At 34.1% G+C, this 14,288-nt stretch overlaps 1 protein-coding gene across 5 annotated transcripts in view; it reads left to right on the forward strand.

Moving 5' to 3' along the window:
• LARP1B (La ribonucleoprotein domain family member 1B) overlaps nucleotides 1–14,288 on the forward strand; it is a 124,583-nt gene that overhangs the window by 9,944 nt on the left and 100,351 nt on the right. For all 5 annotated transcript variants that reach the window (XM_018061521.1, XM_018061522.1, XM_018061524.1 and 2 more), the window contains exons 2-8: nucleotides 441–499; nucleotides 872–931; nucleotides 2,920–3,097; nucleotides 4,279–4,419; nucleotides 7,901–8,038; nucleotides 8,265–8,430; nucleotides 11,859–12,003. In XM_018061521.1, the coding sequence (XP_017917010.1) occupies nucleotides 441–499; nucleotides 872–931; nucleotides 2,920–3,097; nucleotides 4,279–4,419; nucleotides 7,901–8,038; nucleotides 8,265–8,430; nucleotides 11,859–12,003 (887 nt within the window). The remainder of the gene's footprint in view (nucleotides 1–440; nucleotides 500–871; nucleotides 932–2,919; nucleotides 3,098–4,278; nucleotides 4,420–7,900; nucleotides 8,039–8,264; nucleotides 8,431–11,858; nucleotides 12,004–14,288) is intronic.

A 14,288-nucleotide genomic window follows, 5' to 3' on the forward strand; every position in this document is an offset into this window, starting at 1 on the left:
GAAACCACATGGACAGAGGAGGGCTCTGGAGGGCTACAGCCCGTGGGGTTGCAGAGTCAGAGACTACTTAGCAATTAAACAGCAACAACATATATAATGTATATAGAAAAATACATCCCATTGGGAATTGATTCACCAACTTTACAAAAATGTGTTATGTTTCTAATTTTTCCATGTTACACCTGTTAGTGAAAGGACTGGTTCTGTCAGTTCAGTAAGCTGTTAATATTTTCTTCTTCTTTATTTGAACACTGAAGACCACTTTCAGTCCATGTTTGAAATGTGATTGATTTCTTGTTAGGAATTTGAGTCTTAGAACTTTGCATTTTGTTGAAAATAATGACTACATTGACTTACTGAAATTGGTTTAATTGTTATTTTGCCAAATATTTTAAGTGATACGGTTATAAAAAACAGTTCTTTGTTTTGTTTTTTTTTAGAGCTCAGTTCCCCCAAAATTATAAAAGCAGGAAAACTCAAGACAAAGAAATCCAATAAGGTATACTTGACAATAAATAATTTTTGACTATTCTGAAAGGAGCTCCTCAGATTACTGTGTATTTTTCTCTTCTGTCATTAATGTTTGATGTTAATATACTAGAGAATTGTAGCTTTTTCCAGATCTCCATATGCATATGTTATCCTGCGTCTATCAGTTTAGTCAAAGTTGTTAATCGTGCCAGGAGTTGGATTATAAGACCAAAGCATTCTTTCTGGGTTCTGTTGTTGGGAGAAAGTTTTGGATTAATTTGGCAAATGCCTACATATCGATGAATGTAGATGATTTTAAAAGTTACATTTACTTTTAGAAAAATCTTTTTCTATTTAAAAAATTCCTAATTTGTATAACACTTCTTTTATTACTTCTTAGGCTAGTGATTTCAGCGATATGGCAAACTGGCCAACACCAAGTGAATTAGTGAACACTGAAGTGAGTATTCTTTTAAAACCTTTTTTTTAATAAAGGGAAAGTATTCTCATTTCACATGCCAACTTTATTTTACTTCAAATTTAGAGAATCACATTGATAAAGTACCCATTTTTCAAATACTTTGATTTCTTTCATCCTGTTGCCTTCTTCTGTTTGTTTTCTCAGGACCATATATTTGGAAAGGTTGGGGTATACTGGGATGTCAACTTCATGTTATGCCTACAAATAGAGTATTTTTTAATGTAATGTCTAATTGAAGCCCATTTTGTATTTCAAAATTTATTTTATATACGTTTGAGTAAAATTTTTCCAATGTGTTGAAGTATTGTCTTTATATACACATACATATTATATGTATAACATATCAAAAGATGTTCAGTATATGGATTTTTTAAAACAGTTTTAGATTTTTATGTTTGCTTTATTTATTTATGACTGTGTTGGATCTTTATGCTGCTCTTGGGCTTTCTCTAGTTATGGTGAGCAGGGATAGAGCATAGGCACAGCAGTTGTGGTGCACCGGCTTAGTTGACCCCAGGCCTGAGGAATCTTCCCGGACCAGGAATTAAACCCATGCCCTCTGCATTGGTGGGTGATTCTTAACCACTGGACCACCAGGGAAGTCTTAGTAAATTGATTTCTAATTTAACTATGAAAGAAGTTCTAAAAAGATATTCTGAAATAGTCTATCAAAAAGCTTTTTAGTTCCTTCCCTAGCTGTCCGGGTGTTAAGACCATGCTTTCACTGGCAGGGGCATGGGTTCAATCCCTGGTTGGGGAACTAAGATCCCACATGTTGGAGCCATAGCCAAATAAAAAAAAAAATAATAATAAATAAAGAGGATTTTCTTTTTAAAGAAGTAGTGTATATAGTCATCTGGTTCCATGGTTTCATTTGACACTGTACATTTTGTTATTTGTATTTTGTGCAGTAATATCGGAGTATAGTTTAATATATATGAAACAATTTAATTGATGAATAAACAACATAATAAACTGTATATGAAGGGTACAGTCTGATATCCTTTGACCTGTAAAACTTTCTCCACAAACAGGATAATGAACTTGATTTGTAATTCTTCCCTGTTATGTCCCTCTCCACACCATTATCCCAACCACTGATAAGCTGTACTTAGTTAATTTGCCCTTTCTCCAGTTTAAAAAAAACTTTTTATTGGAGTATAGTTGATATACAGTGTATTTACTACAGTTTTATGTAAGTGGAGTTATACAGCATGTATTTTTTTTGCCCCTGGCTTTCATTTAGCTTAATTATTTTGAGTTTTATTTATGTTATATGTATGAGTAGTTTGTTCTTATTTACTGAGTAGTAGTCAATTGATGGATATAATACTGTCCATTCACCTACTGGTGAACGTTTGTGTTGATTCCAGTTTTTTGACTGTTAGGAATAAAGCTACTATATAGACATTAGTGTACACAATTTGCAAGGATATATGCTTTTATTTTTCTTGGGCGTAGAATAGGTGGATTTTGTGGTAGCTATTTAAAATTTTAAATTACCAAACTTTTTATTCCACCAGTAGTGTATGAGAATTCTAATTGCTCTATATTCTCCCTAATACTTGACGTGGTCAGTCTTACTGTAGGTGTGTGATGGTATCACATTGTAGTTTTACTTTGCACTTTTCTATTGATGTCAAGTACATGTTCATGTACATTTGCCATCAGTATATCTTTTTGATGAAACGTCTGTTTAACCCTTGCCCACTTTTTAATTGTTTCCTTGTTGCTGCATTTTAGAGTTCATTACATATCTTGGATACAAGTCCTTTTATCAGATACTTAGTAACTATTTTCTCCTTGTCTTTCACTTGACTTTTCTCTTAACAGTGTCTTTTGTAGTTTTTTATTTTTGATAAAAGTTGTCATTTGTTTTACGATATGTAGGTAAGGTATTACCACAAATTTGGGAATATGTTAGAGAAAATGTTCATGAAAATTTAACTCTGTAAAACCTTTTGCAGTGTCAGAATGTCATCAGTCAAGGAAATAAGAAGCCACAAAATAGAAAAGAAAGAGAAGACAAGGTTGAAAAGAGAAGTGTTAACAATGAAAGCAGAGAAAACCGGGAAACAAAATTAGATGGTCCTGGTGAAAATGTCAGTGAGGATGAGGCTCAGTTAAGCAATCAACGAAAAAGAGGTTAGTTTGTTTATACCTTCATTTTGATTTTAAGTATTTAAAGAGAGCTGTAGTAATGAAGAATCGTATTTAATCAGTTGATTGCTGGTAGTCACCAGTGAGTAGTTTGGATTTCTTCACAACTGAGTGACTGAGCACACAAACACACAGAGCACACGTTTATCTTTAAAACAAGCAATTTGTTGTTAGTCACTAAGTTGTGTCTGACTCTTTTGTGACCCCGTGGAATGTAGCCTGCCAGGCTCCTCTGTCCATGAGATTTCTCAGGCAAGAATACTAGAGTGGGTTGCTGTTTCCTTCTCAACCCAGGTAATGTTCCCAACCCAGCTATCAAACCTCCATCTCTTGTGTCTCCTGCACTGGCAGGTGGATTCTTTATCACCAGGGAAACCTAAAACAAGGGCTTTTTTATCCTCAAAGAATCTCATTGATACTCATTAGAATTTAGAGTATAGACTTTAGAGAACTTTTAGATTCTTTCTTATTCCCTTTGCCTTATCTGTCCATAGTTTGCCATATTTGTAGGAAATTAATACACTAATATTCTCTTAATTAATTTGGTAGTTTTTCCTTTTCCCATGAATCTTTTTGTTTTAGTTGAAAATTGTATTGGGCAGAAATCTGAACATTTTGAAACCTTAACTGTGCGATCCATGAATAGGTAAAGATTTCACTGTACTATAGCTATTAATTACACTATCATTTAGTCAACAAGAAATGTCAAATTGCTTATATCTCTGAAGAACTTAGGAAAATACAAAGATTTATCAAATGAAGTTAGATTTGCAGTTAAACTTCATTTTGAAAAAGCTCATTAGTAGTTATACTGGATAAACTAAAATTTGAGGCAGTTATTTTAAACTAAAAGTGTTTTGAATCAATATTCAAATAATTTTCAGGTGTACCCTGTTCTGAAGCCTAAGTATCAAGTATTAGATGAAAGTAGTGTGTGTACTTAATATTTTTTTTATAACTTCTTTGTCAGAATTAAATGGAAGAGTGTACATTTCACTTAAAAGCAAAAGAATTCCAGTTATATTCTATCATTGTCTTTTAACTTGAGCTTTAAAAACTTTGCAGTTTTCATTTACTTAATTAAAATTTAGAGTCCTTTCACAATTGCAAAGCTTTAATGAAAATTGTACATTGCCCTTAAATGATTTTATTTTGTTTTCTTCAAGCTAATAAGCACAGATGGGTACCACTGCACTTAGAAGATGTAAGACCAGAGAGTCAAGAAAGACCAGGGTCCCGGAATAGCTCAAGATGTCAACCTGAAGCAAATAAATCATCACATAACAATAGGAGAAATGACACACAAAGTAAGTAACATTTTAAGAGGAAAATGACTAATTTAGCCTTAATGCTCATTGTTGTAATAACCATGTATACAATATAAAGTATTTGAGAGTAAGTTGAAGATATTGTGCCCCTTATTCAGAGTTAAAGAGTCTATATCATAAGAACAGTAACACAGTCTGTATGTCCACAGATAGAATTTCTCAGTAATGCCCTTTGCAGTTTTTCTGTCTTTCACAGAATCTAACCTGTGATCACATGTTGCTCTTACTTGTCTTCTCTTTCATCTCTGTTAGTTTGAGATAGTTCTACTTTTGTCTTTTCATGATGATCTTTTTCTGAAGGACATAGGACAGTTATGTGTCTATGCCGTATCTCACTTGGGGTTTTCTGATGTTTCCTCATGATTGGGTTATGTTTTCTGATATTTCCTCATGATTGGGTTATGAGTTTTTGGCAAGAATACTGCAAAGGTTAAATGATTTTCTTTCAAGTGTGTAACTTGAAAATACATATGATATTGGTGTATCTTATTATTGGTGATCCTAACTTTGAGCACTTGGTTAAGATGAGGTACTCCAGGTTTCTTTATGATAAAGATACTCTTTTTTCCCTTGGTGATTAATATGTAATTTGTGGTCAGAGACTTTGAGAATGTGAGAATACCCATTTTTTCATACTTCCCTGGTGGCTCAGAAGGTAAAGCGTCTTGCTTACAATGTGGGAGACCTAGGTTCAATCCCTGGGTCGGGAAGATCCTCTGGAGAAGGAAATGGCAACCCACACCAGTACTCTTGCCTGGAAAATCCCATGGACAGAGGAGCATGGTGTGCTACAGTCCACGGGGTCGCAAAGAGTCGGACACGACTGAGCAACTTCACTTTCACTTTCACTTTAATTTCCACTGATGATTTTTATTCTCACATGACTGAGGTATTAACCATGATGGCTACAAATGCTAATTTAGCTATTGCAGCATTTCTTATTGGCATTCCACTGTAAGAAACAACTCCCTGTTATTATTGGTGTGGACTAAAGTCATCTTATATTTTCAGCGGTTGAAATCATTACCATGATTGTTTAATTTTAATGCTCAAATTGTCCCAGAGTTGGCTCTTGGGAGCCTCTTATGTTTATTTCTGGATCCTTTAAAAAGTCAACTTTACTGAACTAATAATCAAAGAAACTACACTGAAATTACTGTCAAGTCTAAGATTACTTCGTATCAGATTTTATTTACCTTTTCAGAATAAATTTAACTATACTATATAAATTATATCCTCTTGTATTTTTTTTGCTCAGCGTAATGATTTTCACATTCATCAGTATTGTTCCATATATCAGTAATTTCTACCTCTTTAATGCATAACAGTTTTCTGTTGAATGGATATACTCCTTTATCCATTCATCTGTTCATGGATATTTGGCATGTTTCTAGTTTTTGGCTGTTATGACTAATGCTGCCATCAACATTTGTATACAAGCTTTTCTGTGGGCATATGTCTTTGTTTCCCGTAAACATCTAGGAGGGGATTCCTAGGTGGTATGGTAAATGTGTGTATGTATATATACACACACACACATATATATACACTTACACAGATACACACATACATACATACATACATATATTTGGTGTACCACACAACATGATCTTAGTTCACTGACCAGAGATTGAACCTGTGCCCTTGGCAGTGAAAGTGCAGAGGCCTAACTACTGGACCATCAGGGAATTCCCTGAGCATTTAGTTTTGTAGTTTTCTACTGAAATCTTTTTATTTTTTTTATTTTAAAAATATTTAATTTAATTTCGACTGTGCTGAATCTTGATTGCGTGAGTTTACTTTAGTTGTGGTGGGGGGGTAGTTCTCTATAGTTGTGGCGCATGGGCTTCTCATTGCAGTGACTTCTCTTGACGTGGATCATGGGCTCTAGAGCGCAGGCTCAGTAGTGGTGGTGCATAGGCTTAGCTGCTCCACAGCATGCAGAAACTTATACTGAACTGGGGGTCAAACCTGTGTCCCCTACATTGGCCAGTGCATTTTTTACTGATCCACCAGGGAAGCCCCTTCTACTGAGTCTAATAATTTTTAAGGCATGTTGTCCTATGAAAGCATTGTACAGTGAATACCTGTCTAATCACCATCTAGATTTAGTAATTTGGCTATCTTTAATTCATCTGCTGAATCGTCTGAAAGTAACTTGCAGATATTGTGACACTTGAGCACTGATGTCCCAAGAAAATGCAGCATCCAAGAAAATCAACACTAATTCCCTTATATCATCTAAAATCTAGTTAATAGTTATATTTACTCAATTGTCCACAAAATATGACTTATATAAAATTATAAATCTTGCTACTGGTATTTAGTGAGTAGAAACTAAGAATAACACGAAGACATCCTACAGTACCCAGGACAGCCCCCACACTAGAAAGCTATCTGATTCAAAAATGTAAATAATGCCATGGGTGAAAAACCCTGGTCTCTAGGGTATACAAACCTTTACATTGATTTCATTGTTTCAGTTTTTCAAAATTGAAATGTGTTTGTTTTTACTCTGGCATTATACAAAAGTTCTATCTTCTCTATCTTGGTCAATGTTTGATATTATAGGACCTTAAAATATTTTTCACACTGGTACAGATTAGAAAATACTCTTTGATTGTCTTAACTTGCATTTCTCAAGGCCAGTGACACTGAGCATCTTTTTTTATTGTCTCTTTACATTTCCTTGTTTGCCCTTCCAATCTTTTAATGATTTTTTCCATCTAAGTCACTGCATGTGTGAGAATGTGCGTGTGCATGAGATACATTTGTGAGCTCTGTATGTATGCTGGATATAATTTGTGTATTGTGCTTCTGATATCTTCTCTCAGTTTTTCTGTTTTCATTTCCTTTTTTCTTAAAAAAAGAAAAAAGTCTTTTACTTAAATAGAAATATCGTTTCCTTCAAAATTCATATTTCTCAAAATAAGTTGTTAGGGTGAAAACAAGTTGTCTTTTTTTTTTTCTTTTGGAGTTTTGTATTGTATAAAACTCAGTTACCTTGGAACTTCCTGAATTTTTAACAGTACAATTTTAGGAAAGGATGTCATTATCTTTGTAGTATGTTATTTTACTTATTAGAATATCTTCTAATAAGTTATTATTATTATTATTATTATCATATCAGAGGATGAGATGGTTGGAGGGCATCACTGACTCAATGGACATGAGTTTGAGGAAACTCACGGAGATAGTGATGGAAGCCTGATGTGCTGCAGTTCATAGGGTTGGAAAGAGTTAGACATGACTTAGTGACTGAACAACAACATAAGATGTCCCTTTTATGGCAGAGATTTTGACAAACTACTGTGTAATCTCTTCAGTTTCTATCTTTCTGAAGAATGACCAGTTACTAATAACTGGTTACAAAGTGGGGTGGAGTGGTTACCACATTTTTATAAGATGTCAATCATAGTTGCAAACTGGAATATATAAAAATATTTTTATTTTAAAAAAGGTTGGAGGCGTGAAAGAGAAAAGAGAGATGATCAAGATGAAGTTTCTAGTGTGAGAAGTGAGGGTGGTAATATCCGAGGCTCCTTTAGAGGACGAGGCCGAGGACGAGGAAGAGGCCGGGGCAGAGGAAATCCTCGATGTAAGACATGATTTTTGTTTTATTAACTTAGATGAACGTTGAAAAATGTACAGATCCTCTGTTCTTCCCACTATACCATATAGTGTTTCAACTGATTTTTGTCTGATAATAAAGATGGTTTTGTATTTGTTAACCCTTGAGAAACTTCACTTTGGATTTTTTTTTATAGTAACTGTTGTTTTTTTTTTTCAATCTGTGATCATTTTTCTTTCTTTGCTACTTCAAGTGAACTTTGATTATTCATATGGTTATCGAGAACATGATGAAAGGACTGATCAACCATTTCAAACAGAGCCTAATGCCAGTATGATGTATTACTATGATGACGGTACAGGTGTGCAGGTGTATCCTGTGGAAGAAGCAGTGCTCAAAGAGTATATTAAGCGCCAAATGTAAGTCACTGAACAGATGGGGTAGGAAAATCTGTTATAATGCCAAACTTTAACATCATTTATAATGAATATAACACATTTTTATAAGCTGTTTATTAGTAAAATTAGAGGATTTTAATAGTCTTTTGTATTTTATTTCTAGGAAATATTAGTAAAGTATATAAAGTATTTTAGAAAATTTATATTGGTTCATGTTGTTGTTTATATGACTCCTGCTTTCTCTACTGAGATATTTCTCTGCTTACAAGGATATTAGTGAAAAAAGCATAATGTGAATGATTACATATAAAAATTTAAAAAGTAAAAGTGTTAGTTGCTCAGTTGTGTTGGACTCTTTGTGATTCCATGGACTATTGTCTGCCAGGCTCCTCTGTCCATGGGCTTCTCCAGGCAAGAATACTGGAGTGGGTTGCTGTTACCTTCTCTAGGGGATCTTCCTAACCCAGGGATCGAACCTGGGTCTCCTGCATTGCAGACAGATTCTTAACCATCTGAGCCACTGAGAAAACTAGTGTATATATTTAAAATTGAACAAGTGAAATTTAGCTAATTTGCAAATAAATGTTTATATTAAAATTTGCAGATGAACATCAATGGCAAAAAAATGGTTGCTGTCTTCTGACTTTCTTCACAATTGATTTCAGAATTCTGATTGTTTTTTAACTTTTAAGTTTTCTGTGACATATTAAAAGGAGACTATTTAATCTTTTTAGTTCAGACTTTTTATAATAGTTGCTTTCTGAATATTAAAGTTGATGTTAGGAGAATATTGTTTGTTCTATTATCTTTAAGCAAGAAAAAAAAACCCTCTGTGTATTAGTATTGTGTAGGATGTTTTGCATGTTTATACAATGATTTGCATATGCATATCTAATTTGCTAAAATTTCAACTTAAAAAAAAATTCTTATAAAGGGAAGGTAAAGGCTATTTTTGAAAGGACATAGCAGCTTTAAAATATCTACCTTTATTTAAAAAAAGAAAATGAACCTTGGCCCATTACCAGAAAATAATTTTTTCATCAGCATCAACTAGCCATCTTCCTTGGATGCCATCATGATGGATTTGATTGGCTTACAATATGAAGCAACTTGTTTATTTTTTTCTTGCTTCTTTTGTTACAGTTGATGAAAACACTGAAGAAAAGGGCCTTTTTATGGGCAGAAAGTGCCTGGCCTGTGGCTATCAGCTTCAAATTATTATTCCTTTTTGTTTGTTCGTTTGTTTGTTTTGGTAACTCTTGCTACCAGGTCCCTTCTGAGACCTGACAGTGAACAGGCAACTCCATGTCAGGGTAACTGGCCTTCCAATGTGCTCATACAGGTGAGGGAGGAGAACAGCTACTTCAGTGTTGACAAAATTTCTGACCATGCAGTGTAGAATCCAGAGCTTCAAGGTAGGACATGATAATGTCCCCTAGGACAGTGGACAAAATGTTAGACACAGCACCAGGGATGACTTCTTTTCTTGTCATTGTTTAGCAGCAGAGTTTTTGACAGGTACTAGAGTGCCAAGTTTAGAATGGCTGTTTACTGTTATCATTCTCTGATTAGTGCACATCTAGATTTGAGGAGTCATGCTTTTTGCCTTTGTATCTTTAAGGTTTCTCATACATATACAGGCTTATTCATTCATTAGTGTTTAGATTTTTGTCTTTGAGAAGTTCCTGAAAAACTTCTTGTACTTGTGGAATATTATGCTAAATATTTTTGAAGAGGCTAGATGTCTTAATGTCTGAAAATTTTCAAATTTAAACATATGTATTATGTGCCCACCACATGCCAGGCACTGTGAAAAGGGCTTTTGAGGTGTAACAAAAATCAGAATGTTTCTTCAAGAAATTTCTTAAAGACTTAGGTTTTAAAAAAAATTTTCTTCAGTGTTTAAGGAGAGTAAATGATTTACCTAGTATTACTGAGATGTTAGTTGTATTTCACTGATCTAAGGGAGCTTTGCACTTTGATAGTTGGAAAATATCAGAGTAAAAATACAACTTGGGTATTTACATTTCTAAAATGAGATTTTTTTTCCCATACAGTGAAAGGTAGCTCAAGGCCAGCTTTCATTTATAGGTAATTATTTCTTCAAAATTAACAATTTGACCTAAATACTTCAAGGGTATCTTTAGTCACCCAGTTGCCACCCTTTGAAAACTTGCTTTGTGATTTGGATATAGTGTCGGATTGTTAAACTGTAAGCCATATCATTTGATGTCATGTATTTCTTTTGTATTATTCTTTTCTACATTTCCCCCCATTTATCCTCTTGTTTTGTTTCTCTAGAATCTTGTTTTCATTTTTTAAAATATGCAAACTGTAATCTAAACAAGTGTTTCTGAAATGCCATTATTATATGTATTCTTCATATTATCTTTATATGTTGGAACTTGTTGATCCCACAGCTTGTTCATTTATATCTCCCTCTCTACTTTCCTAGAGAGACAATTAAGGTGTGAAAGTTTGCTTCTATAGTTTTTCGCCTATGTTTATACTTCATGGTGTTATAGATGTTCTTTATTTAGCTATATTCTGTTCACTTTTAAGGTCTTTTATAGTTCTCCCTCTCAAAGGGGAGGTTGAGGGTCTTGAATCATTCAAATATAAAATTGGGTGTGTGCATCTGTGTCCGTGTATTCACTCAGCTGTTACTAAACATTGTGCTGTATGCTAGAGTTTGGACGTATTAAACAGTGTCATTACCCTACCAGCTTAGAAAACACAGCAAACTAATCTACTCTGTAAACTTGATAAAAACTGCTTCTAATATACCATTATTCTCAGTGATGGGAAAAAGTTGGAAGGCAGTCTGTTGACATGTTTAACTTTGTTATTTACTATTTAAATGGAGCAAGTTAATGTGACTTAAAAAAAATTTTTTTTTATTGAAGGATAATTGCTTTACAGAATTGTGTTGTTTTCTGTCAAACCTCAACATGAATCAGCCATAGGTATACATATAACCCCTCCCTTTTGAACCTGTCTCCTGCCCCATTCCACCCCTCTGGATTGATACAGAGCCCCAGTTTGAGTTTCCTGAGCCATAGAGCAAATTTCCGTTGGTTGTCTATTTTACATATGGTTAATATGGGTTTGAAATGAAATTTTCACTTAATTGACTCATTAGAAAGTTAATTATTGAGCTTTTTTTTAAAGAATAACACTCTTTAATTGTTTATGCGTAGGTAAAGCTGATCTAAGTAGAAGTTAGTTTTTGAGAAGATAGTATTCTAAATTTCTTTCTATTTGTGTAAGAGAATTTACTAACAGTAGGGTTTTACAGCTATTTATATTTACCCTATGTTACAGTAAATGTGTATAATGTTACAATAAATCAAAATAGTTTTATAGCAGTTAATATCTTAAGCAATAGACGTTTTAATTTCCAATTGAATAAATTGATGAAATTTATATTTACTTCTTTTTCTTTTCAGTGAGTATTACTTCAGTATAGAAAATTTGGAACGGGATTTCTTTCTTAGGAGAAAGATGGATGAGCAAGGTTTCTTGCCTATTTCCCTGATTGCTGGTTTCCACCGTGTTCAGGCTCTCACTACAAACCTTAATCTCATTTTGGAGGTAATTATTCATATACAGAACAGTCTGTACTTGCAGTTATGCTGTGAATCTAAAGCTGCTATAAAAAATAAATTAATAAAGTAATAAAGTAATTTTAAGAAAAAAGCAAAAACATTCTTCCCTGGTAACAGAGCTGGTAAAGAATTGGCCTGCAATGCTGGAGACCCCGGTTCAATTACTGGATTTGGAACATCCCCTGGAGAAGCGGTAGGCTACCCACTCCAGTATTCTTGGGCTTCTCTGGTGGCTCAGATGGTAAACAATCCGCCTGGAATGCGGGAGACCTAGGTTGGATCCCTGGATTGAAAAGATCCCCTGGAGGAGGGCATGGCAACCCACTCCAGTATTCTTGCTTGGAGAATCCCCATGGACAGAGGAGCTATAGCCTATAGGATCGCAGAGGTGGACGCAACTGAGTGACTAAGCACAGCGCAGTAACCTAAGACTCTTACTGTATCTCAAGCCTCTTTTGCCATTTTATAAAATCCAAATAAATGTCTAACCTTGGAAACCCCTCAAAGGATTACTGATGTTTCCACCTGTTTTTAATTTGATCCTTCTTGGTTGGGTTGAACCCCAAAACAAACTTAAACATTCTTGGGTATTCTTGGTCCTTTAGTATTTAGGTTGCTATAAAAGAGATTGTATTCTCATCATTAAAATTTTGAGAAATTTTCCTGTATACCAAGGGCTAATTTAAAATAGTTTTTCCAGATGTGTTCTTAAAGCTTTTATTAAATCTCTTGTCTGTTTTGTTGTAGAAATGGTTTCAGCATTTTTGGTTTTCCGTTCCCTACATATATACATAATATTTGCCCTTTTTCCTATATAGATTTCTGAATTTTGGCAGTCTTACACACTTGTGCCACCTGTGTAGCCAATCTCTTTCCTCATACATAGTCCCTTGGGACACTGATCTGATTTTTTTTTTGTCCCTCTAGTTTTGCCTTTTCTAGACTATCATGTAAATAAATTATACATCACTAGTTTGTAGCCTTTTGTTTCTGACTTCTTTGACTTAGCATAGTGCTTTTGAGATTCATTCTTGTTGTTTCATGTATCAGTTTGTTCTTATTGTTGACTGGTATTTCATAGTAAGGATGCACTGCATACAGTTCACTTGTTGATAGACATATAGATTGTTTCTGGTTTTTGAAGATTATGAATAAAACATAGGTCTAAATAGTGAGGATTGTGATTGCTGGAATCTGTGGTAAGTGTATGTTTAACTATAGGAAGTTGCCAACCTATTGTCCAAAATGGATTTAACCGTTTTGCATGCTGCCATTTTGTATGAGAATTACATTTGCTTCTCATCAGCACATGGTATTCTCGGTTTTTTGAATAATGGTCGAAGAGTCAGACGTGACTGAGTGTACTCAGATCTCTAAGCAAGCTCTAGCTCCGCTATCATTTTCAATGAAGTTACCAATTTCCTCTGGTCTCCCTACCTCTGTAAGAATCTGGTTGTAATTCATTGCATCCTTTTTTGGTCTGTTCATATTCCCATTAAGTTCTTAATGTTTATATCACTGATTGTCTACTTCTATTATAAAACTTAGAGCAGTGGGGAAGGGATATTTTTAAAAGAACTTTTGCATTACTATACTGGTTAGCATTATTAATATGTAGTGGCTGATTTATAGTAAGAAGTAAAACTGTTGTGAAACAGAAACACATAAGCATAGTGATTTAGAACAGCATAGGTCTGTATTCATTTAACATTCATTATGTACCTACCACTTACTACAGTAGGAAAGATGTCTTTTTTTTTCTTCCTTTAGGAAGGTAGGGCTTCGTTAGGCTTTGCAGTGTAAACATACTGATTTAAAGCATGGACTTGAGGACCTGCATACATATCCTCATAGCTCTGGACTTCAAGCACTTCAGGCAGTGTTCTGAGGTTTCTGTAAAGTGGACTTCATGGGGTTGTTATGGGTATGAAATCTGTAATGACAGTATCTGGCATACACCTTAAGCTCTAAATAAAAATTCACTGTTACTTATATACCCTTCTATTTATTACTCCTTTTAATCAGCTTTTTCAAATATGTATTTGTATATGCTCAAGTGTTAACTTTCTTGAAAAAGCTATCAAAGGAAGCAAAATATACTTTAGCTATTTCCCATATCTACCTTGGTTGAGAATGTCTACATAGCCACACTTACTGAATCTGTTTCCTCCTTTCCCATTCATTTTCACCATACTGAATTCTTTTTCTTTCTCTCTCTCTCTCTCTCTCTCTCTTTATTTTTTACTTATTTACATATATATATTGTATTTT

Source organism: Capra hircus, chromosome 17, assembly GCF_001704415.2.
Source record: "Capra hircus breed San Clemente chromosome 17, ASM170441v1, whole genome shotgun sequence".
Classification (NCBI taxonomy): Eukaryota; Metazoa; Chordata; class Mammalia; order Artiodactyla; family Bovidae; genus Capra; species Capra hircus.